General features: G+C 36.1%; 1 protein-coding gene across 1 annotated transcript; it reads left to right on the top strand.

The window, feature by feature from the left end:
* The first annotated feature begins 797 nt into the window (after positions 1 to 797).
* On the top strand, positions 798 to 26,602 carry LOC112960455 (aspartyl/asparaginyl beta-hydroxylase-like). Its single transcript, XM_026054710.1, has 5 exons — positions 798 to 917; positions 17,823 to 17,972; positions 18,847 to 18,891; positions 20,223 to 20,291; positions 26,361 to 26,602. Exons 1-5 carry the CDS (start codon positions 857 to 859, stop codon positions 26,600 to 26,602), a joined length of 567 nt encoding a protein of 188 aa, XP_025910495.1. The 5' UTR covers positions 798 to 856.
* The last annotated feature ends 993 nt before the right edge of the window (positions 26,603 to 27,595 follow it).

The raw sequence follows: 27,595 nt of genomic DNA, 5'->3' as shown, positions 1-27,595 counted from the left end.
GGCACCGCGAAGCCGGTGCCAAGGCTCTGCCGCCCCGCGGAGAGGGGCTGCGAGCCACCCCGGCGGGGGAGGCCGCCCGGCCACCGCCTCAGAGGCTACCAGATACCAGATAGCCGAGCAGCGAGAAAGCCTGCCGCCTCGGCACCTTCCCTCAGGGCCAAAGGGCACCGCGGCCGCAGCGGCACGCCTGTAACGGCCGCCCGCGAGCCCACGCGTGGCGAGGACTAACGGCCACGCGCCGCCGCCCGCCCGTCTGGGCCCCCCGGAGCGTGTGTGTTTGCTGGGGGGGCACACGGGGGCGCAAGCCCCTTCTGAAAGGCAGCGGGGCAGCACGGGTCCCCCCGGCGCGGGGAGCGAGGTCGCTGCGGAGGGCGGCAGCGCCGAAGGAGCGCGCGGCGGCGGCCCCCCGGCGGCACGGGCTGGCCCCTCCCCCACCGCGGAGSGCGCGCCGCCGCGGCACGGCGCGGCGCGGTCCGGCCGCGCGGTCGAACGCTCGCGAGAGGCCCCCGCTCGCTTCCATGTTGCCACGTTCCAAGCCGCCGGCGAGGGGAGCGTGGCGGACACGCGCACCCGGCGCCGAGCGCCGTCCCCGCCGCCGCCAATCGGGGGCGAGCAGCGCCCCGCCTCCTTCGCGCGGGCGCTCCGCGATTGGGTGGCGCCCGCGGGCGTCCGCAGGGCGCCGGCGGAGGGCGGGAGGACGGGGCGGGGCGGGCGCTGGCGGCGACCGCAGGGCTCTCCCGCACGCAGCGCGCAGGTAGCGGTGGCGGCGGTTACTGACTCATCCTTGCCCCGCCCCGGCCGCTGCCACCGCCGCGCGCGCGCAACCGCCGCCTCTCGCTACCTGACAGTAGGTGCCATGGCCTCGCGCAAGGGCTCCAAAGGCGGCGGTGGCAACCCCAGCCCCGGCTCCAAGAGAGGTGAGCGGCGCCCTGGGGAAGGCAAAGGGGGCCGTAGCCTCGCGGGGAGCTTCCCAAGCCGGGACGGGAGGGGAGGGGGTTCCCGCCGCTAAGCAGGGCAGCGCCGCGGGGAGGGGTGGCGCCGGGCCGAGGAGCTGCCGGCGGCGGCGGCGGCAGCGYGCCGGGGCGGGGGAGCCGTAGGGGAGCGGGAGCGGAGCCGATGCCGCCCCTACGCGCCTTCGCTTGCCCTCGCCAAGCGGCGGAGCCTCCCCCGCCCTTGCCCTCCGCCCGCGGGATGCTGCGGGCCGCGGCTGCTCGGTCGGGCCTGCGAGGGGGCGGCCGCCCGGGAGGAGGAGGAGGGGCCGGGCCGGGCCGGGCCGGGGGGCTCCGCCGGCCCCGCGCACCCTCGGCCTTTGCTGTGCGCTGCGTGTCAGCTCCTGGAGGCAGCGCGAAGCGGGAACAGATGGTTTAGATCTGCTGCTCGGGTTTCGGCCGTCCCCCTTCTCGGGAATTGAAGTGGAGCAGAAACTTGCTTGGTCTGGCCGAGGGGATGGAGGCGCACCACTCGAAAACTCCCCCCAGAACGGTCAGGATGAGTCACGGGCAGGGTCGTCWCCCCGAGAGTGTCTCACAGCTGCAGGGATCTCGGGTCTGCAGGGAAGTGCACTCTGATGTTTTCTTTCAGAGGCCTGGAGTAGAATCTCGATGCCCAGTATCTCCGATGCTACTGAAGCAGTTGTTATTTATGTGTTTAAACTCAGATGCTGGAACATATTATGGTCTGAGTTTATTGGATCTGTCATAGATATAGTATCTAACTTGATGGTTCACTTAAGTGCAGAGGCATATAGGAGTAATCTTGGAAAAATGCAAAGAGAAGGGATTTTGTGATGGTTATCGCCCCCCCCCCCCCGAATAAAGAACAGCTTGGCAAATATGACTATTAATAAACTAGTATGTGTTGATAATTTAGATATGGAAAGCTTTATAGGTACTAATTTTTTTTAAGAATAGCAGATTATACTTTAATGAGAGGAAAATATATGGTTATGGAAATCATTGTGTAATCATGTATACTACAGTAATTGAAGGAAATAATCTTAACAAAGGTTAGAATGCTTGCTCATTATAACTTATTTGGTTTTGAGCTTGACTTGCACAGAGCCCCAGTGATGACAAGTTATGATGACACTGAAGTAGTATCTGTTGTTGCTCTTTCAATATAGCAATAACATGGATGACAATGCTAATGAAAGGATGAACCATATAGGACTAATTTACCAGTCACATGATGAATTGAGAGAAAAAGATTTCAAATATCACTTAAGCATGAAAGAGTTCAGAGATGATATTACAGTGGTTCAGAGATTTTTTTTTTTTTTTTAATAAAATCCTTTTTGGCATATGCTGTAGAGTCGATATTACACTTTTTCCTGGATTGAGGGTATTCTTTGATAGTCATGAGGCAAATGATCATCATCCAGTATTAAGCAGCATGCCAAATACAGATTTCCAATAAGAATGTATTAAGAATATGCATCYCTTGTACAATTTTGAATGCTGCAGATGATTCAAACTTTATACTGTTAATAATATCTTAAGTATCACTTCAAAGGTTGGTCACCTTTTGAAAAATAAATTTGTCAGGAATCTAAGTCTCTGACTAAGTATAAAAGCATTATGTAGCTTTTTATATTCAGCATGAGCAAAATCTTATCTCTTTGTATTAAGATACCTGGTTTGTGTAGTTGCACAGGGGGCGCATTATTTATTCTTATATATAGAGGTATAAAGCAGTGTGAGTCTAAGTGTTGGGCACAATCCCAAGATGTAACCTAGTAAATTAAGACCAATGTTTTGTTAGTTTCAGCTGCCCCCAGTTAAAATCCCTGGATAGCTGTAGAAATTATGACATGAAACTGATGTTATTTTCATAGTTGCTTAAGAATACCATGCAGCTGCAGAAAGAGGTAATGGATGATGATTCCTGTGTGAATAAAGAACAGCTAGAGTAGCAGAGAGTCTTCACAGCAGCCAATAAGCATTCCACAGTTGAGAGATGTGAACATGAAATGAGGACATTTGAGACGTCTAGTAATTAAGATTGTGAAGCATGCAAACCTCAAGTTTGAGGCAGTTCCTGATAGTGTCGTAGTATTCACTTTTACAACAGTTCATTGGAGAGGACTTGGGTTCTTGCCAAAGCATTGCTCATGACTGTGAAACCAGTGAAGATGACAGTGCATCTGAAAATCTCAGCACCTAAGGAATTGCCTGAATCTGAATTTAGTAATCTGTTTTTAGGTATCCACATAGAATAAATCTGAACTAGTTCTAATTGTAGTGTTTATATAACTGTTTTTAGGTTCATTGAAATGACAGAAGTGGAATTGAACATCCTTTAGAAAGAGAAGCTTACCTCTTACTTTAAAAAGTCATATACTAAAAACTGTCCTAATATAAGACAGTCCTAGTACAAAAATTTCTTTTTGCATTTGAGCTTTGTACTGCTAGTAGTGGAAGTTTCTTTGAAAGTGGCATTTACAAAATTGTATGTATGTGCCAGTGATTTAATCTGGAGTACAGAAGCAAAAAACAGGTCAAAATTTGACGGTTTTGGAGTACTTAGAGCAGGAAAGCATGTGTTCATTAGTATCTTTACCGGAAAGTCTGGCTTCCTGTCCCTAGCCTACAGAACCCATTGTAAAAAYTGTGGCTTCTCAAAAGGAGGAAAATGATCTTCAGAGCTAAATGAAGCATTGGATACTTGCATTGGCTATTACTTAGAACTTCATGAGATGAAGGACAGTTTTGGTATAGGAACAAATGTGTATAAGCTGGTCATGAATAACTTCCATGAGGCAGGAAATTTGGAAATGTTTGGAGGATTCACAGATGGCTCTGAGGAAGCTTTCCATTAAGAGTGAGGGTCAGCAGCCTAACTGCTTATAAAATACAGATGGATTAAAAAATATAAATGAGTTTATAAGACATGATAGCTTGCAGCAGTAAGAGTGCTAATGGTTAGGCATCTATCTTCATGCTTCTCTGTGAGTATCATTCATTTTATACTACACAAGTGAGGACTTAAAGTCAAACAAACATAATTATCAGTGATTGTATAATTGTGCAATACTTGCTGTCTATTTTCTTAGTAGTTCTAATGATGCACTTGAATGGAGGGTTCTCCACTATTCTAGGCATTGTATGAAACCTCATTTCTGACACAAGACATTACCAGTCCAAACTGCTTAAATTCTTCTAGCTAGTAGAGTGAAAACATATTTACAGACAAGTGTATTTTGTATAAAATTATTTTACCTACCTCTGTTACTTCTGAAGCTGTGCATTACACAGTTGAAGTCAAATGATTCCACTGTTGCTTGGATAATTTTTCCTTAATCTCCATAATAGAAGATAATCTCAATCACTGACATACCCAATTCTTTTTTTTTTTTGCAAGATCCCAGAACACATCTGATTTCACTTTTTCCTATTTTAACCATGTAATTTCCTTATGTCTCCAAAAAGCATGTATTGCCAAACATTTAACTTGTTTAACTCATCCTTTAGACTTTCTAAGGTCCCTTAATCTAACCCCTTTTCAATCATTTCCTGATCTTTAACTTCTTTAATTTTTTTATGCATTTAAGTTGACTTGATCTCCTTTTCCAAAGGCAGTTTTGTGCTGATATTAATTCTTTTTTAGTTAACAGTACCCCTTCTGTGGAGATTTGTAATTTACATGGTGTATTGCAACAGTGCAATCAGTGAAATGACTGACCACTTTGCTGTTCCCTCTATTTTTTTTCTTCTTTTTAAAAGTCCTTTACAGAACTTGAGACAGTTATTCTTTTCATACAGATCAATTTTCTTATCTTGGATTAAATGAAAGTGATGTTAATAACATTCTTAAGATTGCAAAACAGTTAGGTATTCCCAAGAAATTCTATTTTGATTATTGCTTTTTCATATAAGGCCTCTGCATGGAGAAGCCGATTTTCATTGGAATAGTGAGTCCTTGATATACCTCTTCATTCATTTGTCTGGAACTTGAATTAAATGACCACTAAATGCTGAAAAGACAACTTTTAGGTCTATCTGTATGAAATTTTCTGTATGCTATTAGCTGCTGAATGGTGCAGTAACTGACTTCCAGGGCCAGTAAGAACTCTGCAAGGAAAAAGAATCGATTTGAACACAGCATATGCTCTTATGACATGCTCTTTCATAGTGTCTGATATTTGGATTTCTCTCATTCTCTTTCTCTCAAGAAGGTATTGCTTTTAGTCTTCAGGATTGATTCCTAAGTGTACCAGGACAAAGCAAGTCAAAACCACAAGCTTGTTTGCAAAAAGCCATCCCTAGTAGAAAAGGAGTCATGGGAAAGCAGATGGTTGTTAATCTGAGTTATACTATCTAGAATACAGATTACTAGTGTTTTCTGCATTGTAGTGTGTACCATCTTGGACTTCTTGTTTAGAACCTGCWTGTTTTACAGTCATATGCGTAATACTTTAATTAAAATATGTGGGTTGCACTTTGAAYTTCCAGAGTAGTTGTGCAGATTTACTTGTGTACAGCAAAAAAACTGCAGAGTATTTTTTTTTCATCTACCCTCTCCTGGCAAAAATGGATTTAATTTTACAGTGAAATTAAAATCTGCTCATGAATGTGGAATATGCATCTGTGTAACTTCTGAAATCTTGTTGATATTGTAGCTATGAAAATCAGCAAAGACTGCCTGTGTATAAGTTTTCTGTTCATTTTGCCCTTAGTAAGGCARTGGATGTCTAATCAGGGTGAAGCACATTGACAACTTTCAGATTTTAGTTTTTAAAAGTTCAGAATAAATTCCCTGTTGGGGCTGGTAGCTAGACTCAGCTCAGATATCATATGTGTATCATATTGGGATGATGGAGTTGAATCTCTTGAGATCTGAGTGCTATAGTTACACATTCAGCTCAGTCTAGTGTGAGGTGGCTCTGCAGTCTTCCTCTTTTCAATTCCCCTTCTTTGTGCTTGCACTACCAGCTTCAAAGGTGCTTGATGAACCAAATAAGGAAACTGATCAAGCTGCAAGTTGACTTTCCATCTTTCCCCAGTCTGGTTCAGTGCAAATCTTTATGAAAAGTAGTTTGGGCAGAAGGGGAGAGGTGATAATGAATGGCTGGGCACCGGGAGAGGGCGAAATTGAATCTGCAGTTTTATGTTCAATTATGTCATTGTGGAGCAGTGGCATGAACGTGAAAGGTRAAGAGTTTGGTTGGATCTGCTAAAGTGATTGCTGGATATTTAAGTGCTGCAGTAAAGACAACAAAATTATTAGCACTAAAAGGCATATGTGTTAAGGATATTCCTAATTACAAAGTGCATAAAGGAGTGAGATTTCAATATTGCCGTTTCTTTGAACTGATACCTTTATCGGTCATCTGTATGAAAAGAAAAAAAATAGTTTTCAGCTGAACATTTCTGAATCACTTTGAAACATGTAAAAACTGTTTCTGTGCTAATTTTTATGTTAATTCTTCATTGTAGAGAACTTGTGCAGTGAAGTTCTGATTCACCCCAAGTGGTTGTTTCCTGATGAAGATGGCAAACTGGTAACCTGTGTGATAGCCTGCAGCAATCTTTTTCCTAAGTGCATCCTATGGGCTATAGCTGTTTGCATGGAAAAGTTTTTTGGGATGTGCTTTGAAGTGAAAAATCATAACTCTATTAAACTTCTTTAAAAAACACTGGAAATGAAGTATGTGGATATGTATATATTAAGTTTAAGCAGACTGTAGCGTGTGTGTGATTCAGTTTTGCTAAAACTTTTTCAGTGAAACAAATCTTTGTCTTTCCTTGACATGCAGTTGCACTGTTACCATGAATGTACTTACCCAGTGTAACAAATGCTTCAAAGTTGTTTGATGGCTTTTTTATAAAACAATTTATAGCTAGGGTTTTTTTTAACTATTGAACAGCAGTTTTCGTGTTTAACAAAATTTATTTGCTGAGRTTCTAGTTAACTGATAATCAACAGTTAATTACTAATGTACCATACATCAGTTCATCCTGGGTTTAGTAGTTAATTTTTTTTTTTTTAATATTATAAAAAATGTTTTAGGCAGGAGTTTGTAACTGTGGAAGTACTTCTGTCCATAGTAWTTGGAGGAAACAGTATCCTTTTTTTGGAACAAGTGAGTTGTGAAAAAAAGTGATACTTTTGCAATTGAGATCTTCTAACAACATATTTTAAAAACTATATATAGATCCAAAACTACATGATGATTAACTGTGAGAGACACCTACAAGTTCTTTTGAACTCTGTAGGAACTGCGGATGCATAGCACCTCCAAGAAACTAATTAAATTGATTTAGTGTCCGAATTAAAACTTGACAAGTTTTAGCCATTAAAAAAGAATTCTAAGATGTTCTATATTTTTCTGTGAGCGGAAATCAATGAATAGCAGAGCTGTATGTACTTGTTTGTCAACTAGAGTTTCATTTGGTTATATCTGAAATGCCTTCAAACCACGGGAAAAATTGAAAGAAGTGAAACTACATCACCTGGTTTCTTTCCTCTGTGGCTTAATTGGGACTTGCTGTTGAAATGTATTGACGTGACCCACATTACAGAATAGGAAAATGGAACAAGGAAAAAATACCCTAAAATTAATGCCAGCATGCTATATGCAAAATTGAGAATTTCAAACTTTATATAGTTGAAACTTTTTTTAAAGGTCACCACCAGCAGGGTTTGCATATTCTATGCTTAAATATTTCTTTTATTTCCTCTACACATTACCTTTCCTGCACTCTGCTATGGTCTCAATACAACCAGATATTTAATTAACATAATAATTATGTGGGAATATTGGCCACATTCAATCATTTAAATACAAGATAGGTAGACTGTGTAATTTTAAATTTTATTATTTTTAGTTTTTCTGCGGAAGAGAGCTGAATAGGCAAAATAGCAGACATTAAAAATCTTTAAATCTGTTTTTAATTTTGAAGATGACTTAATTTTATCTCCTTATCAGTCGTATAAATAAAGGTCAGATATGTTGACCTTGTATCAAGAGACTAGCTAAAATTTCTTCTTAAGCTTGTAGCCTTAACCTTCAATTTTTTGGCTTGACCTTTATGATCTAAAAGTTAGAATGGGGGGAGTGGCGGGACTGGAAAGAGGGGGAGAGAGTAGGAAGGGGTCTGAAAACTAAGCCTGAATCCAGCAGGATTAGAAGAGCAAAGTTCTAACTTCAGTTTTGGACATTATTTATATTAGGGATACGTGTGTGTATATGGATAAAAACAAAACTTGAGAATATCACTGATGTCTCTATGGAAAATACCATAGCATGTAGGAAGGTTTACTTTTTCATTCAAATCTGTCTAGGTTACGTAAAGAGATAACACAAAATATTTTTGTTCTGTCTTTACAGTACAGTTTTTTCCTGAAGTGTTAACTTTCTAAGTCTGTTACTGTAATATCTATAACTTGTCATAATTGTGAACAAAAGGTTTAAAAGAATAAGTAATCCAAATTACTCACATGGTAGGTGATGGATGCATTTAATATTCCTTTAAATGATTCCTTGTTGATAGCTGCTATAAAATCTTTCAAGTGGTAAGCAGTGTCATTGTTGGTCACTTAAAGTGTGTGTGCATGTGTATGTATTTTTCCTTACACTATATCTTGACTGAAGAACTGTTCCAAAAAAAGTTGGTTGTCTGAATACCAAAAAGAAAAAGAAATGTCACATGGCTTGGACAAAATTTGTCTGGCCTTTAAAAGTGTTAATCTTTCCAGCACCTTTAGAAATGAAGTAGATGCAGAATCAGTCTTTTTTTCTTATTAACATATATCTCTGCACTCATTTTTGCCTCCTCTGACTTGAGCAGTTATGGTTGGATAAATCAAACCCTAAAGGAAAATGTTAACAGCGGCAGCTCTTATGATGGCAGGCAACTGGTATCTCCAAACCTCGCTGAAAAGTACGGAGCTAGTACTGCAAGTAGAATTCACTGTTGTGCAAAATTTAAATAAAGTCTCTTCAAGCCTTACAAAACTACAACATCATATGATATAATTCCCCACTAAGTTACTTTTTGTCTTTAATGACTGCTTGCCTCTTGACAAAAGTCTTCTGTTATTAAAAAAGCAAAAAAAAAAAGCTAATCTTTCTCATGATGTTCCTCTTATTAGTAGATTTCTTTCTGAGTGAATTTTCTGATTTTTTGAGTGTGTATTTTAGAAGAAATCACTTAAATGGAAAACAATCAGGATTTGCTTACTGTCTATAGTTAGGATAAATATAAATAAATAATAATTAAAAAAAGCTAGGAATGAGGCTTGACTTCAGTCAACCAGAAGATAATCGTAGTCTTGTTTTGTATTTGAAATTTTTCTGAAGAAAAAGTAATTACCATTTCTTGAGAATAAATCATCTTAGTTTGCAACTAAATGACTATTCTAAATATTGTGATACTTCTTGTGAGCCAGAAAAGTACTATAGACTTAAAAGTACTTTTAGCTGTAATGGCTTGTATTCAGAAATGGACTGAGTTTTTAAAAGGATTGTCCATCTCTCTTTGAATCCTGTTTAAACTTTTGATCATTAGGCTCTTCCTTTGTTCTGTTGTACCTGCACCTTTTTATACTAATGTAACATAAAAAAAGTTTAATTTCTGCTTCTAACTAGACTCTCAGCTGTTCAGTCAAAGTATCTCCTTTTGGGTGTTTGCAAACCACATTGTCCATTTTGAGCTTGATTGTATAGTTGCTATTACAGACTAAATAATGCCCACTGTTTATCCGTAACTGGTGTTTCATGTCTCTCTGTCTTCTTCTATCCTTCCAGTTTATCCTAGTCTTGATGCCCTGTCTCTCTTCAGCTGTATCTACTCCTGCACTTGTATACAGGGCAGAAATAAAGCCTGCAAAATAATAAATGAATGTGATTTTAAACTTTTACAGGAGTAGGGTACTCATGTGCAAAAAGAGGTGAAAGTGTGTACGTTTAGCATCCCAAACATGCATCCAGTGCTATCTGATCCTGGAGGTGACTGGATGTTATAGTTACCTGCCTGAAATTTTCCCTTTCACATGAAGAGAAGTGTTTGTTATTTCAGCTTTAGGTCTCGGTCTCTGTGTTTTCTCTGAACCATACCTCTTTCTTTTCAATGCATTTCTCTGTTCCTAACTGATTTTTAATTTAGCTTATTAAAGTCCTTGGATAATTTGCACAGATATCTTTGTAACCATATAGACTAGATTTTTTTTTTTTAAATGAGAAACCTGCAAAACACAACTTCTTTTTTTTCTAATTTCTTTTTAAGGTTGCAATGCTGAGGAAGATTTCTTAGTTACCATGAAGAAGAATAAATCTTGTATCACAAAGAATTTGTATTTCATTTATTAAATATAAACTTTTATCGTAAATKTTAGAGCTTATCTGTAAAGACCTTGTTGTCATTTTTTGTACAACTTTCAACATATTAAAACTGAACTGTACGGATATTTGTGGAAATTTAAGATTGGTATATTTTCTCAGTGATACCATCAGCATTTTAGTAAATATCTTCCTTCTATTTGTAATGTAACCAGAGACAAAACACCAACCCTTCCCCAGCTTGCTGAAGTACATTTTATAAAAGCACATAAAAACTCAGATTTTACCATTAAAAGTGTATGATTTCACCTTTGGTGCACTGAGTGAAAATTAAAGATGAAAGTCTGTTTTACCTCAGTGTAGCACTTCCAATCAGCGTTCTGTGTGGAGTTCTCTGAGTGGAGCAGTCCAAAAGATTGCTTTATGAGTCTGAGCTTTAAGATAAAAATATTTACAAAAAAGTATGTGTATCTATTTTTTTTTTTATATATATAGCTTTTCTCACAATAGGAAGGAGTATCRTTTTGTCATGTTTCAGAGGCCTTCTCCAATCATGAGATTAAAAACAACAGCAAGGCTGGGTTACTAAGGGAAAAAATAGCTCTCCTTTTAATAGGACAGGGGAAAATAGAGACAGAGTCTCTGCAGAGACAGAGAACAGTCTCAACAGAGACTGTTCTCAACATCCCTTTAGTAGATATTTCACTCAAAATATTTCTTACTGACCTCCCCCTAAAAAACCCTCATGAAAAAAAATGAGCAATATACTTGGCTGCAATTTTATTACTGGAAGTTGTTTGCTACCGTTGTTTTTATCTGTTCATAATATTTAAAAGGATCATTTGACACAAATGCCAAGCAGTGTTAGGCCATGCTCACACAAGAGAGAATGTTTTCTACCTTTCCATTGCTACTAATTCAGCATTATTCATGGTAGGACAGTTTTATTGAAACTTATTTTAGTTCTTTTAATATCTTTCCCATATCTGTTTTTTATAGTTCTGAATTTTGCTTTTAAAACAAACTTATTCTATAATTTCCCTATCAGCTAGCTGCTGTATGGTTTTTACTCCTGAAGTGCTATTTTTAGATATTTTTCTACTTAGATTAGTGCTCTGTTATTTTTCTTTTTACTGTGTTTTTCTAATTTCTGGTAACTCCATGCTGGTATGCAGCCTTTTCTTCATGTGATAATCCATAACTGCTTCCATATCATGTCCTAATCTACCTTTCTGAGAAATAATTATGTACATTAGAAGATCTTAGCTTGGTGCTTTGAAGCCTGTCTTTATTTTTGTGTTCATAGCTGATGTCTTTTTGTCTGAGTTTCTTTGCTTGTACTTTACTAGTGATATATGGGTAGAATTGACTACTGCTGTTTTTTGAAATCTTAACTCTCAATTATGCTTTTCTGAAATAAAATTAAGTAGCRTGGCATTTGTTTTTATAGCAAAATCAACTTGAAAATAATTTTCAAACTCAAAACATCTACACAAGTAATGTGAATAATACTAATTTTGAGTGTCATTGGAGCATTTGAGTTGAAGTTATATGAAGAAGAACCAACAAACAAATCAGTAGTCAAAGCATTTGAACACTATAGAAGACCTCGTGAGACATCTGTTCTGTTAGACAATCCCAATCTTGAATTTTATTTTAAATACATATCTATCCAATTTAAACTTGCATCTTTCACAAAACTTCTTGGAAATACATGTTCTTGTAATCAGTTCACTCTAAATGGCACAAGCTAAAGCTGTGGGTACTTGGTTAAAGGTCTATGTATGTGGGTTAGTGTGTTCAGATCAGGAGTGCACATTTGAAATGAATTTCTTGACTGTCTCCGCTAACTCTGCTTTTGTTCATTGTGGAGTGGGCTCGGAATATATTGAGTTATTTTTGAATGAAATGAAATGAAGTGGAAAGATATGCTTCAGCTGTTTATGGACATTCAGCCAGATTAAAGTTAGTTTGAAGTAAACCCCCAGAAATAGGTTCTCAGCATCGGTTGTTTGCTCTATGAATCCACTTGTATTAAGATGCAGTATCTGCAAATGTAGATGTGGCCAAAATGAAGTTGCAACAAATTGCCTAATATTATATCTGTCAAAACAATATTGGTTTCATATGCAACAGACTACATGTTATTGCACTTTAAGTGGTTCCTCTTTACCAGCTGTTGCTTTTTCCATGTATTAGGTGACTTTTCTCCATTTTTCAAATTTTCCTTCTATTTTATTATAAATCAGTTGTGCCTTATRTACGTTGCTGAAACATGCTAGTTACAAACCCTTTCTTAAAACATCTGTTCTGTTCCATGTATTCAAGTGGCTTTAAAGAATAGTTAAAAGATTCACTGATTATAGAATCAATTACCCTTAGTTTCTTTACATCTATTAGACAAGTCTTAAACTCTTTTGGGGATKATTTCTGACTTTTATTCTTCCCTGAGCTATTGGGAATTGTATTTTGGGAATAGTTCTTAGCTCTTAAAACTATGAGGTCTATGTTATTTTTCAAAGTAGCTGTAACGTGTTGCTGTTTTCTCCATCTACCTGACAGCTATGTTATTTAAAAAAGGGTGTGTGTTTGTGGGGGAAGGGTTGAGTRGTAGGTACTAAAGCTTTCATCAGGACTACTGTTAATGAGTTCATGTTTTTAAAGGAAAAAAAAAAAAAAAGGAGTTGGCTTTTGATTGAAAGGCAGTGGGAAAAAAAGTTTGCCAAAATGTAAGATGTAAAAATGTTGAATAGTGTATTATTGCAGGKTTTTTTTCCTCCTTTTCTGTCCCTTAAGAAAAGGAGGGTAGGTTGATCATTAATCATTTGTTTTAGCTTTAAATGATAAAGGTAGCATGCATATTGTCAGAATTTAAAGCAGGGGTGATATGAGTTAGTGTTAAAACCATTTTTGGGAAGGGAGGAAACAAAGCAAAATAAAACTCACTGCTCCTTTTAACRAATAAACAGAATTTTTGCTTGTTCTACCCTTATGGCTTGCAGTATACAGCACTATTGGGAAGCAGGCTATATTCTGGTTTGCTGTGGCAAAATTGTCAGTAGCTCCCCTTTGGGTCTGCTGGGGCAAACTTGAGGTATACTAGGGGAATGGTTCTGAGCTGAAAATTCTGTGGTAAGAGTGCATGTCATTGATTTCAAGTAACTCTTAGAAGACTCAGAACTACATTCCTTGACATTAGCTGTCTTTTATGGCTAATGTAGTTAACAAATTTCGAACARGCGGTCTGTACAGCATACTAGGGAAGCCTGGTAGGGGAGTGCCAACATGGAGAAAGTTTCTTGGGTAAGGGCCAACTTAACAAATGCAGTCAGACAAGCTTTGTGTCCGGACTCGTGATTCAGTTTATGCTGACGGGTTTAGTGTCAGCACAGCTCAGGCTGTTTGGGTTTTAGAACTTGGGCACTGAGGCAGATATTGCTGCAAAAATACTGCACTACGATTGTTCAGTTTCATTTTGCTGCTGTGTTTGATGCTTAAGGATGAAGGGGAAGAGAAAGAGTCCGCTATCCAGCATGCTCTGGTAAGAGGAGTGAGTGAAAGTGAGCGTCACTGGTTTGCCATATGTGTTCTGAAAAGCATCTGGCTCATGAGAATGACTGCTCTAAAAATAGATTTGGAGGAGAGTTTTCAGTTGGGTCCAGTTTCAGGTTCCAACTGAGCTAGCTTTAGGAAACTTTTTTGCTCCTGTCACAAGACTAGAGTGAAGATAAAACATTTCTTATTCCACCTTTGACATTGATTTTTGGATACCAGTACACTTATTTTACCTATGGAAATCAAGCATTAATGTTATGGCTGACGACACAGGTATAATTCTAACCTTTTGGTGAACAAATGAAAGGTGCATAGTTGTATATATTGGCTATGTCTGTCTTTGTAATTGGCAAAACAACTAGCTTACTGTGGTATGTTGTTGTTTTCTAGCTAGTTAACTGTTTTAGTCTGCGTCACAGGCTGCCTCTGTTTTCTTGATTAAATGATTTCTGAAGTAGTGGTATTTCATGGGTTTATGGCAGGTGGTGAACTGCAACTTAGTCTTTGCCTGAGTAGCACACATTAAAATAAGAGACATTTTTATTTTGCATGCAAATATCTGACTTAAAGTTATTTTTGAAGTATACCAAATTACTGAGAATTTTTAAGGTAAACTAAAGTAAATGGAAAAACTTTTTCATACATTTTTATCTGTGCATGACTCTTAATTTGGGGGAGGGTGAGGTATAGGACTTAAAAAAAAAAATAGTAAAAAAAAATTGCCATTGAGGAATCCAGCACAATTTAAGACTTTATGATGTCTGCATAAAGACATCTGGTGGTGTAAGCAAAGGCTTACCAGATATGGAAAGTGACCTACTTTTGACATAGCTGGCAGTATGTGCAGAGAAAGGACTTGAATTTAGAATTAATTATCTGGAATGAGTTCAAATCCAGAGTCAATATTCCATAACGGCTTGCAGTTTTTTGTCCTGACTCTGCGTGTAGGGTTGTCTTTTCAGATCATAGATGAAGTCTGTGTTACATAACTTCTGTTTATACTGAAGTGTTACCTGATAAAGCTGCTGTGGTTAAATTCGTAGTAGAATTTTTCAAGAATTTTGAAACAAATTTTCCTGTAATCTAGGAAGCCACAGCATAAACATGTAACTTTGCAACTGCCATGAAGGATATTTTTATAGTAGAATCTGCTTTTGAAGGAATTGCCTGAAGTAGTCTTCTAGATTGGAAAAAATATGGAGCAGTTATGCTTGATTACTTAAATAATTGTATTTTTTTTCATTTTCCTGTTCTGTTGTTCTGCTGTGTAAAGCCTTTTCTCCAGAGACAAATAGCAGTAAAGCAACAACAGTAAAGTAAATGAAGATGTATGAAATCCAATAAGATTCTCTTTTCTGTTTGCCTCTTTTAATGTATAGTTTGCTCTAAAACAAAGTTGTATCCTAGAATATTTAGCCTAAAAGTTTCTTATTAAATATTATGTATATGTGTAAAGTTTTCATTGACTATAGACTGCACTGGAACACAGATGTAGTGAAGTTCTGCTGTTATATAGCATAGTTATTTATTTCTGAATATTAAATTTTTCAATTCAGTAGTGTTTTAAACACTTTTTATATACAGTCGATCATATTTCTGAAGGTGTTATCACACACTGCTTGCCTTTGCCCATATTTTCAAGTTACTTGCACATCTTTCCCACATCTCATCATAACTTCGCACAAACATATAACTAGGGTATTGTGCAGTAGTGATATGTATATACTGATGAAAGCTTAAGGTGTCTTGGTTTCTCTTTAAATGTTGTTGGAAGGTCTGTACCAAGGAAACATTGTGTTTAAAAGAGAAAAGAAACTAAATATTTGATATTCGATCTTAGTCATGAGTAATCTTAATGAAGAATGTGTTTTCATTAATATATTATACCAGTAAGGGCTGATAAGGGCTGAGCTGAGCCTTTTTTTTTTTTTTTTCAGTCTGAACTCAGTATATAGCACAATGAATATACTAAAAGGTTAGTTCAGAACAGCTGCAGTCCTGTTGAAAAGCAGAGTCTGAAAGCCCTTCTCTATAATTTGTATTACAGAAATAGGCAAATTAAGTCATCAGTCTCTATACAACTCTTCTTTTAAAGTTACTCCATTTTATTCTAAAGTACAATCGTGTTGATTCTTAGGYGTTCAGGGAATTTTTTTTTTCTATGATCAGTGTTGATAAATATATCAAACATTATTATCTGCGATTAGTATGGTAAAATCAACTCTCTTATTGTGTCAAAATATGACAATTAGATTTTTCTCAAATATTTTAACATAGATAAGAAAATAGCCTCCATTATTTACTCCAATAGCTAGCTTGAATTATTGGTTTTCAACTGTTTTCTGGCCCCTTTGAGGAAATGAGGCAACACTCAAACAAGATGTGTTAGATAATTATTCATAATTACTATAGTAACCATATGTAAATGTATTTTTACTCTGCAGTGATTTTGAAGTGTATGCATGTGATTGAGATCAGAATAGTTATTAGTTGCTTCTAATTGCATTGTTTTAATTTTGGGAGGTTTAGGTGGTCTTCTGAAGGTTTAAGAAAATATCTGTAAAACATTAAGAGTAATAGTGAATTTTGAGCTTTGGATGAATTATAGATTGTTTTAAAGGTGTTGATAGATACTACTCAAATATTTGTTTCTCTGGGCTTGAGACGTGTCATCATGGTCTTCTATCTTTCTACTTAATACTGGAATTTCTATTTTGTTCCTCATGCTCAACTTCTTTTAACATTTCCCACTTCTAGTCATGTTTATTTGAGAGCATTTGTTTTTCTACTTATAACTGAATATCTGATCATCATCATTTGCAGAGTGAAAAACAAAATTTCCCCTGTGGTCAAAATGGCATAGGTCAGGGGGATTTCTTTTGCTTTCTTTGGAGAGTAAGTAAATCAGTATGGTTATTTTTTGCAGTTTGTTTGCAACTTAGAAATGGATTGCTGGACCCAGTTTGTCCTAGCAGTAGGACTGAATGTGGCTGGTTGGCAAAGGCCAATGCTTAGAAGGAACGAAGTAGAATAGGCTGGTAGACCTGAAATGTGGCCAAGTGCCTGCCTTGCAGTGGTAGGTATCAGGAGGCAGCAGAGCAGACTGAGAAAGGCCATAGATTTCTTTTTTGGATATACATTTACTAGTTGTATCCCTCTTTACTTAAAATGATTCTAAACTATATCAAGCAATTTACACCTCCTCTAGTGGTGGCACAGATCTGAAACCCCCAACCCACATGCTAGGTTGAGGCCTTTTTCTTCCCCCAGTGTTTTGTTTATAACCACTATATATTTATATATACTCACTTTCCACACATGCTGTTGTAAATGAAGTTGTGGTTTGCATTCAGTATCTATAGCATCCTTTAATCTGTTCATTCCAAGTCAAGGACCAAAAGTCTAAAAGTACTCAGCATGTAGTGGATCTCTTTGCTTGATTCGAAACACCAGAGAAGATACTTTTATTTGGTAGAGTGTCTGAATTTGGGGTCTTACCCTTAATATGGTTTAGATTTTAGAGTCTTTTTAGGCTATTGGAATTTTCATGTGGATTTCATGAGCTAACTCGCTGCAATAACTGGCTTTGGAACTCTTCATTGCTTGTGAAGAAATGCTTTTCTTCAAAACTGTGCTGGTTGTATTGCCCTCTGGTGGCAGTCTGAGAAGTGTTCACACAAATGCAAAATATGTCAGAAGTGTTAAACTTTGTATAAATATATGGTAATAGGGAAGAAGGAGGGATTTCCAAWTAAGTAATTAAAACAAATTAAAAATTTTTTTGGTGTTTAGTTGATTATAGGGACTTTTACTACTTAAATAGTCATTGAGCTCTCCACTGTAATTTACAGTGATATAAAAAGCAAGTAGCAGAGGTGATGTAAAAAAATTACTCAAAGACCAAATTCTAATTATATGCTCAATCTTAACAGTTTTATAACTTCTTATTCAAATCCATTTTCTGTATTTGTGAATCTTATTTTGGCAGAGACTAAGCATGGAGGAAGCAAGAATGGAAAGAAAGAAGGCCTCTCTGGAAGCTCATTTTTCACCTGGTTTATGGTAATTGCTTTACTGGGAGTTTGGACATCAGTAGCAGTTGTTTGGTTTGAACTTATAGATTATGAAGAAGTTCTAGGTAAGAATTTTATATCTTAATAAAATATACTAAGATCCTTCCAATAATTTGAGTGATATGCATTAAATGGAGGCCTTTTTACGTTTCAGAAAACAAACAAAAATATCAAACTTTAGTTTAGATGCTGCAGAGCAGCACATAACTGTCTAGGTAAATTGACTACTGCCATGTTTGGAGATGACCTACAAGATAAGAATAAGAATAGGCAATGTGCTTCAAAAGGTGCATTTTAATGCTGGACTCTAAGCTGATGTTAAAATGGAATTCTAATAAAAGTGGAAAACCCACTCTATTGAAATACTGCATTTACTAAACAATTAAGAAATATTCAAGGATAGATTTTTCATCTGTTTGTAAAATGTATGCAGTAGTTCATTTGAAATTTTTAGTACAGATGCTTTGTTTCAGTTTAAGCTCTGAGAAGCTTGCTTCAGTGGGTTAAAATTGGGTGGCTAATGTTACTGTCCCTTTGATGGACAGTGTTTACTATGTTAAGGATGACTRGTCAGGCATCTTCTTGTGAATCAGCAGTAGAATGACCTCATTTTTCAGCTGAATATAACATATAACACTGACTGTTATATCATGACATGACTGTATTAAGATACTATTGTTAGTATCCAAGGGCAAAAATGACAGTAGGTTTCATGTCTCAAATATGAAGATGTATGTCCGTAGATAGAACTGTTATCTCTGATCTTGCAGGCTTCAACATGCAGTTTTACAACTGCTGGTTTTACAAGCTTTACAGTTTTACAGGTCTGTTGGTACATGATTTTTGATCTGTACTAATTTTAAGAAAAGTTTCTAGTTGGAAACTTATTTGGGTCTAGTGATGTGAATAAYGGTTTCTATATTTTTACCATGCATGCAGCCAAAGCAAAGGATTTCCGTTATAACTTATCAGAGGTACTACAAGGTAGGATACTAGAGAAATAAACTTGCTTTACTGTCCCTTGGCTAGAAACTTTGTTTTATTTTTCATATTTTTAATTTGAAAAGAAAGAAAAGTTACTGTTCTTCTACAATGACATGAAAAACTCAGCCATTTCTTTTCTTTCTAGTTGTTCTTCCTGTTCTTGATACAATTCTTATTCCTAGTGTATTGCATTTATTYTGTCTATAGTGTTTAACCGTGAACCAATAAAGGTCCTTTCTGATTGATTGCTTCATTACGATGGTGATGACCTTATTTTTGTCCATTCTAGACCCAAGTCTGATTTTTTTTTTCCCACAAAACTGATTTCTAAATTCTATAAGTACCATATTAAGAATTATTTTTCATATATTTTAATAGAAGTCATGTTCTGCCTCCATTTAAAGATGGTGAGAAATTTAATAATTAACTGACAAACTGGAAGGTCCTACAGAGTCCTTCCACAGGCAGYATGTGGAGTTACAGTCCTATTAATAGTTAAGCTTGAATTTTATCAACACTAATTAGATCGCTACTCACTTGCTGATCCCAAGATACACCTAATGCTCAATACCACAATTCTATGGTAAAATTTCTTTTTGAAGAGAAACTGGGTTCTCCTTTTGCTTATATCCAAGGCTGGTAGAGCTACAGTTTCAAAAACAGAAGAAAAACGAGACATATGATGCCTCAGTCACTTATAAAAATCTTTTTTTGATTATACTTTAAAGGGACTAGTTTAAAGGAATAACTTTTTTGGCTGCATTAAATGTCATATAGTCGCTGACAAAATTAGGAATATTATTTCTTTGTCCAAGAAGTAGGTTGCTTCTGTTCTATTAACATAGCACCGAAACTAAAACAATATAGCTATCTTTTTTCTGAGAGTGTAGAATGTCAAGCAGCATATAAACTGCAAACAAATGATGATTATTTGATTGATTCTTCTTTTAATTATTTTTTCCCTGCTTGAACTTGTTGAATGTTCCTTGTAAAGTTAAATTTTATTCTGAGCAAAGCACATTCAGATAAAGTGCATCATTGAATTATATATTTGTTTTACAATCTGCAAGCACGAAAAGAAATGTGCTGAAAAATATTAACCTGTATTCAGTATAAAGTCTAGGAAGTGCAGAAAGGAACTTAAAATATTTCTAATTTTTTCCAGGAAATTTAAGCAGGTGGTTAAGCAAGCAGGGCTAAATCATCAAAAAAAGTATGGAAGCAGCCTATCATTGATAGTCAATGACTGCATATTGAAAACACTGTGTTGCAATCAAGTTTTGAAATTTTGAATTCCTAATTCTCTCCTCCTCCTGTCTCTGCGTTTTTAGGCAAGCTTGGTATTTATGATGCTGATGGAGATGGAGATTTTGATGTAGAAGATGCTAAAGTTTTGCTAGGCAAGTACAAACACAGGTGGAATAATCTGTATAATTTAGTTGTAATAGTTCATTTTTGGTTTTTATTTAATGTTATAACAATTTTTTTTTAATTGATTAATTTAAATCAATTTTTTTTTAATGCAAGTTGTAGGAACTCTTTTTTTCCTTAATATGCCAATGTAAGTGGAAATTATTTAGTACTTGCTGGATGATCTTGAAGTTTGGTGATTGATGTTACTGTATCAACTATTGCAAGATCATTGTGATTTTTAATAAATTGATCAGAGTAAGGGCTTAAGATGCTTCAAGAGTTGAAATATTGTTCATGTAAACATGTTAAGCCAGGCCCATTTTAACATGTGTTCTAACAGGTGTTTCTTCTTATGTAACTGTATTTATCTAACATTTTTTAACTGTTTTTTCCCTCTATTCTGAATTCTCTACAAGTTTGTTCAATTTCTCTGCCCTTCAGAAATCCTACATAACATGGATTTTTCTTCTTTGACATTGAAAAGCTGGTCTTAGGCATATTGTTCTTTGTATTATTAGAGAAATGTCTTTCTGCTCGCTAGGATTCTTCCGACAGAAATCTAAACAGTAGGCATACTTCATAACGGTGCCCTTCTACCTACATCCTCTAACRGTTAAGCACTACCATCGAGTTCATGATGAAGCGATCAAGCTGTGGAGAGATACTTGTTGCCTAACTGATGTTAGAAAGTTTATTTTCCTTTAACTGATCTTTTCAAATGTAAACCTATTCTGAGCACACAAACCTAGTAAGTAAAAACAAAACCAACAAAAACTCCCAACATAGTAAATAGCTTGAGCTGAGGGCAGAGTGGAATGTCTCAAACTGGTAGAAGTTATCCACAGTAATTAGGACATTATTACAAGCTATTTGAGACTTGTACTCCTTAAAAACCAGTTTAATGTCAGTTTATTTTTCCCCATTTATATTTGCAGAAATGAGCAAGTCTTTTTTTTTTTGGGGGGGGGGGGTCGTTTATTTAGTCCCTTCCTGGTTAGCAAAACCCCTTGCAGTCAAACTTACTCAACCAGTTTCCAGTGATGTGAATGTGAGAGGCCCTCCAAAGAATCTCCAGTGCTCTGAAGCACTTCAGAGCTACAAATTGGGCACAAATGATAAATCTTGAATAAGATAATATTTTGTCTAGTTATAATCCTAATCTTTCAGTTTATTTCTCCCAAATAATTGTGTAGTATATGGAAAGTGGATATCATTCTCTCTTGTGGTTTATATTAGTCTCATTCAGACTGCCGAGCTGGTAGCCAGAAACATGCTGCTGCTTTGTTATATCTCTGTTTTATGGAACATGATATAGCGGGCGATTCTGCCAGTACATGACAGTGTTTCTATTATAAGCTTGTCTTATCATGTATTCAAGCCTGATACTTCAAACGTGATCTTAAAAGGTCGCAGATCAAAAGTTKTTTTTTATTTTTGAAAAATTGCTTAGAAATGTGTCTTTTTTTTTCTCATTCAAATTCAAGAATATTTTCTGCAGTATAAGGGAAATGGTCAATTTAAGAAAGTTACTGGACATTGATAAATTGTATTTTAATATTCACATTTTTTTTCTAGTAACGAGTCTATAATCCATTTAGTTGAAGTTCACAGCAATTTATTGTGCTGGTTTCTATTTAAAAATGAATTTATACGGCAATATTATTTATGCACAGTAAAATTATTTCATGTATACAGAAATTAAAAGACTAGATTCTCTCTTGAGGGAGTTGTATTCCAAAATTAAGTCTTTGAAGTTAATAAAGAAAAACATGTATTGTAGTRAGCCTATATTCAACTGCATGAGGATAACTTTCTAAATGATTGAATGCATGGCTCCTTTATATTTTTTATTTGTGGAATTTTTGTTATGTATGCTATGTTTGAAGACTTGTTACTTTCTGGGATTTTTCTCTGAATGAGACTACCATAACAACAAGTGGTTTCTCTGCTAATTTAAGATTGGCTTAAAAAAGAGAGATTACTGTTTGGTGTTAATGTTAGTAGGTTATATGCTTCATTCTTTTCCCTTCTTTACTATTATTAAACCAATGTACATTAAAATCTCTGGCATCTACAGTGGTTTAATGTCCACTTCCATAAGCTTTAGTTTTCACTAAGAATTTAAATATTTGATTCGTATTTTAATAATAAATGTATTCTGAAGTTCATTGTGAGAAATGCTTCTACTAACATGAATTTATATTTTATTTCAAAAGATGGTATAGTAGCTAATAACTTAGAATAGAAGGATTTAAATTTTATTTATTGATTGATTGATTGTATCAGATATTATGGGGTCTGTTCTTTTTATATGCTGAAATCAGGGGAGGTTTGATGTTTAAGTTCTCTTTAGGCATTTGTGTAATTTTGAAATAAGCAGATATGAAGAACTCCTCCCTCTTCCACACTCCATCAAAAGAATGCAAGAGAGGGGAAGAAAAAAGAAAAGCCCAGCTAGCCAGGCAAGCCTGAACACTTGTTGAATTAGTTTTATATCCTTTTTTAATTATTCATTATGGAAGTGCATATACTGTCCTTATGTCAGCAATACCTACAGGTGTCATGGTAAAAATATATTGAAGCTGGTATAGAGTTGTCTCACAGATTTTCTTCTTCACGGGTGACAATTGACAAATTATCTTTTGAACAAAATTATCAGTGGTAGAAAATTTAGGCTTCTTCTCATTCTGCTTTTCTTTTTCTACACTCCTGCTCCCCTTTAACAGAAGGAAGCTTTTGCATTTGCTTCTTGTTTCTTTCATTTATTACTCCAGCTGCCTAATTGACATTCTCATTCCAGTTGATCGAAGACAGTTACTAAGAGCTCTTCTTGTGCCAGTTTTTATTCCTTGCTTGTTCTTTCTGTTTACTGAACTCTTTTTGGTGATTGGAACAGAGGCATCTTAATCTGCTCCTCCAAAGGCTTCTGTTATCGGTTGTTCTCTTTCCCACTTTCTTTCCACCTTATTTTGATTGTTCTTTGAAAGAAATTATTCTCTTAACTAGGAAAGATGAGGCTGTCTTTCAGACTTCAAAAAAGTTAAGTTCTCCAGACAGTGGGAGTGTCAAACATCTGTACTCCTTTAGCTAAGGACAGAAAAGCAGTGGCTTTAGTAGGATTTCAAAGCACACTTATAGAGTAAGCAATAGAATTCATGGAGCCATTTTTATGTTCTGTTCTTTTCTAATAAAAATAATAATAAAAAAGATATATTTAGTGAGCTCTCAAAAGGAAGTAAACAGTAGAATCCTAACTCTCTAAACCAACAATTTTTTTCTTTCCAGCTCAGCTRTAACAGAAAAAGATGTTTGCAAACAATCATATAAAGGTTGCTCATTCAGAAAATCTGTGGTGCTATAGTAATTAAAAAATGATTATACACAATTCAGCTGTTTATGATATTTATTTTCCTTTTTTTTTGTATTCTACTGTAGCATTTTCAARTATTAAAGGCTCACATAAGCTCATTCTCTTAAGAGGTGTTTGCAGAAGAAGAAAGGCTTTTTTCTTTTTTTAATTAGTTATAAGATCACCCCCACCCCACCATGGTTGCAGTAACACCTGTGTAGATAAAGATTGTGGCTCTTTAGATCCGTGTTTGAGACAAGTGGCAATTTTTAGACTTCTCTAGAAATAATGCAGATATTTCCTTTAAGTCACTGATTTGGCATAACATGGCTACCTGCTGAGGCAGTTGCATTTTTGTCACCAGATAATTTTAGGTACTTCTTACTGTGCTTGTGTACACTTACCAGTACATGAGTTTGACTTTGAAAAGCAGTTCTTCTGGATGATGGTGATGAAGAATGTGGACAGTGCCTAGCCTATCTGACAGAAGTTTGCTGTCTTGATTGAAGACAAAAAATGTTGAGTGTTTATTTGTGCTTTATTCCTGTTTTTTTTATTATTATTTTTATTTTAGCTCTTTCTAAAAAAGGTCAGATGAATTTATAAAACAGTATGTGTTATTTTACCTTTCTGTTGCTAAGGCTAAAACTTCTTTTACTCTTAGATTTAAAATGTGTTAGATTCATCTTAGATAGTTTTTGTAAAGAATTGTTAGGAAAGTTTGTTGTTGCCTTTTTTTTTTTTTTTTTTTGATAAAGACTGTAAGACATATCTTCCAGTTTCTACAGTTCTCTTTGGTGTCCTAACCTTTGCAAAGAAAGTATGCTGTTATACTCCATGTTGCATTTTATAGAAATAATTGCCCAAGAGTCCGATTCTTGAGTTAGTATGGGGATAGGAGCCTCTATGTGCTTCTTCACGTTTACAGAAATACTGTCTAAAGGAGATACATTCTCTTTTTAAAGCCAAGTTCAGATAGAGGAGAATTATACAAATATTTATAATTCTGTGTTTATAAYTCTTTGAGCTTTCTCTTAGATTCAGAGCTTTCTCTTGGATTCAGGTTTTCATTCTTAAATTCAGATTTCATTCTTCAGTAAACATACTTATTTTGGTTTCTGTCTTATTTGGTCCAAAGTTTGTAAAGCAATTAGAATGATGATTCACGACCCTGCAAAAAGTTAAGTCTATAAAATTTAATTTTTATAGAACTAAGCCATGGAAGAAGTTGGAGAGGGATATTTAAAATACCTTGATTGCCTCCTGGATTCAGTCTGTCAGTTTTAAACCTTTGGGCTATCCAGTGAAAAATTAAAGAGAATGGCTGGTCACTCGAGTAGAGGTTCTGGACATCCAGGTGCAAGGATGTGGAACATCATGGACTTGGAAGTTTCCTCAGAATTATCACTGATGCTTTCACTATGTGCTGTAAGRAAAATGTGTTGAAATGTGTTAAGTGTCTCTGCCATAGACTCTGATCTAGAATGTGTCATTAACCTGCACCTAATATTGTTTTGTAGTCTGCATGTGCAACACGTTCACTTGATTTTTGTCTCAACAACCTGTCTTCACCCTTAGCCCACTTTTCTACTTCTTCTTCCAATATAAACACAGATTTGTTCTGGTTAGAAGTGGGGGAAATTCCTCCCTCTTCCTCTTTAAAGCTTGTTTGTCATTGCTTGATCATTCTGTTATAGATATATATATCTTTGTGCAGAATGGAAAAGTTGAAATGTTAGTTATTTAGTAATAACTGTAAAATTGTGGATTTTACTACCGAAAAAGATAAGAGAGATCATTAACAATGGCTTGTTTGTATTTTAGACAACAGTGAGATCAGTGTTTCTCTTAGCCCAGATACTAAGTCCTGATCTCAGAGTTTGGATACGATAAGCTCTTTCTTCACTGTTCTGGCCTTCTCTACTTTGGCTATCCCTGTTTAAGATTTTCTATGTAACCATACATAAGGATAATAAAAATAAATTCTCATCTCTCTTTATATTGGATACTTATTGATTTTTACCTATTATTCTCTATATCCTCAACTTTGGAATTAACTCCTGAGCATCAAGTGCATCTTGTAGAATATATATCATAGAAAYGATGACTGGTAAGCATGTTCAAAAAAACAAACAAGCAAGCAAACCCCAACCAAAAAAACACAGCGGAGTCCTCACTTCTAAGCAAAATCAAAATTCTGCATGATAAAAGATATGTTACCATTAATAGTGTGTCCGTGCCATGTTTTGTTTAAAAACTGTTTCCTTTTAAATGTTATTCTCAGCTGTTAATTACAAGCTGTCAAATTTGAACATGATGTTTTAAAAAAAAGAGTCAAATTGGATAATTTTAAGTAGTGGAGGATTTCTAAGTCTTACTTTAAAACACAGTTTTTAATCAGTAAATGCCACAAGAAGGTAACAATATAAATGAAATTGTTTTAGGATTAGAAAGAATAAAAGAGAAACCAAAGCTGCCTTTTTTAAAATACCAGCAAAATATTGTGCATGTTTATTGTCCAGATTATAGGCTGTACTTTGCAGAATGAAACTTTTTTTAACATCTTTCTATTCCTTAATTAGCTCTCCTGTAAAGACTGCTGTCTGTGACATGAGATATCTTTCACAGATCCTCCTTTTACAGTTTTCTCTTTCCACCTAACTGCTGTCCTTTTTTTTCTCTTTCTCTTTCCTCTATTCTTGTGTAGGCCTGACCAAAGATGGCAGTAATGAAAATATTGATTCCCTTGAGGAAGTCCTTAATATTTTAGCAGAGGAAAGCTCTGATTGGTTTTATGGCTTTCTCTCATTTCTCTATGATGTATTGACTCCTTTTGAAATACTAGAAGAAGAAGAGAGCGAAGCTGCAGATGACGTTGATGGTACGTCACAGAATGAAGGGGTTCAGGGAAAAAAGACTTGTGTTATTTTGGATTTACAGAACCAATGACTGAGAGACTAATTTGATTGGCTTTCAAAAATGTCCATGAAGTCATCACTCTTAATATGACAGGAATTTATGGCGTTGAAGGGAAACTCCTAAATGGATGCTTTAAACATTGAAGTAAAATCAGCCATTTAATGTAGTTTCACTAGTTGAAAGCCTTCAGTGACTCTTCCATTTTCATGACAGGAAGACAAATACTACACAGTTGTGTAAATATGTAGAATAAAAAGTGTATCTGCAGTTGTGTAGTTGGTTTATGTATGTTTTTGCTTCAATTTGTGCATTTTGTGCACAAAACTTACAAAACTAAGTGTAATAACCTCTACTGTTAACAATGTAACATTTGTCTTTCTAGCAAACATTAACTGAAGCATTTTGTAACCGCCTTGATTGTAAAGTATTCTGGCATGACTGCATTATGTAAATATATATTTATATGTTAATCCTTAATTATAGACATGATAACAATAATTCTCCTATGATATATAATTTTAATAAATAACTTATTTTGTGATTCACTGATTTCTCAGATAGATGCTTTTTACCAGTTCAAATAAAAGCACTTCATTGAAAAGTGCTTGAAAATTTTACAAAAAAAATTGTTTTTAAGTTAGCCAAGATTTGTTGTATTCAGAAGATAGTATGTCATTATATGGTTTATTCCCACTGATTTGTCTGTTTTCAAAATAAGTTTTCAGTCATATCTTTTTATATAAAAATCACACCACAAGGGCTGTTCTGATTTTGTTTCAATTTTTAAGATGGGCCTTTTATGAAAGTGAGAAGCTGTGATTATGTATTTCTTATGTAATGCTGAATATTAAAGATTAATTAGAAATTAGAATTTAATGTTGTCTATTTCTTGCTAAATTCAAAAACTTAATGCAGTTTTGCAAGGTTTAATCCTTTTTCTGTAAAACTGTTTTGGAACAGCTGTTCCAAAAATATTTTGGTGTATTTTGTCTGCTATCATAAAGTTACTGGCATAGAAAGGGT

The sequence above is a fragment of the Apteryx rowi genome, unplaced genomic scaffold (assembly GCF_003343035.1).
Source record: "Apteryx rowi isolate R43461 unplaced genomic scaffold, aptRow1 scaffold_96, whole genome shotgun sequence".
Taxonomy (NCBI): domain Eukaryota; kingdom Metazoa; phylum Chordata; class Aves; order Apterygiformes; family Apterygidae; genus Apteryx; species Apteryx rowi.
Note: the sequence above shows the minus strand (reverse complement) of the source record. Positions and strands in the feature narration are given on the sequence as shown.

What these genes read in the sequence shown, in the direction of transcription:
- LOC112960455 (XM_026054710.1), top strand. Translation starts at nt 857, where the DNA reads ATGGCCTCGCGCAAGGGCTCCAAAGGCGGCGGTGGCAACCCCAGCCCC. An exon ending in CAGCCCCGGCTCCAAGAGAG is followed by an intron (nt 918 to 17,822) that starts GTGAGCGGCGCC and finishes TTATTTTGGCAG; the next exon opens with AGACTAAGCATGGAGGAAGC. An exon ending in AGATGCTAAAGTTTTGCTAG is followed by an intron (nt 20,292 to 26,360) that starts GCAAGTACAAAC and finishes ATTCTTGTGTAG; the next exon opens with GCCTGACCAAAGATGGCAGT.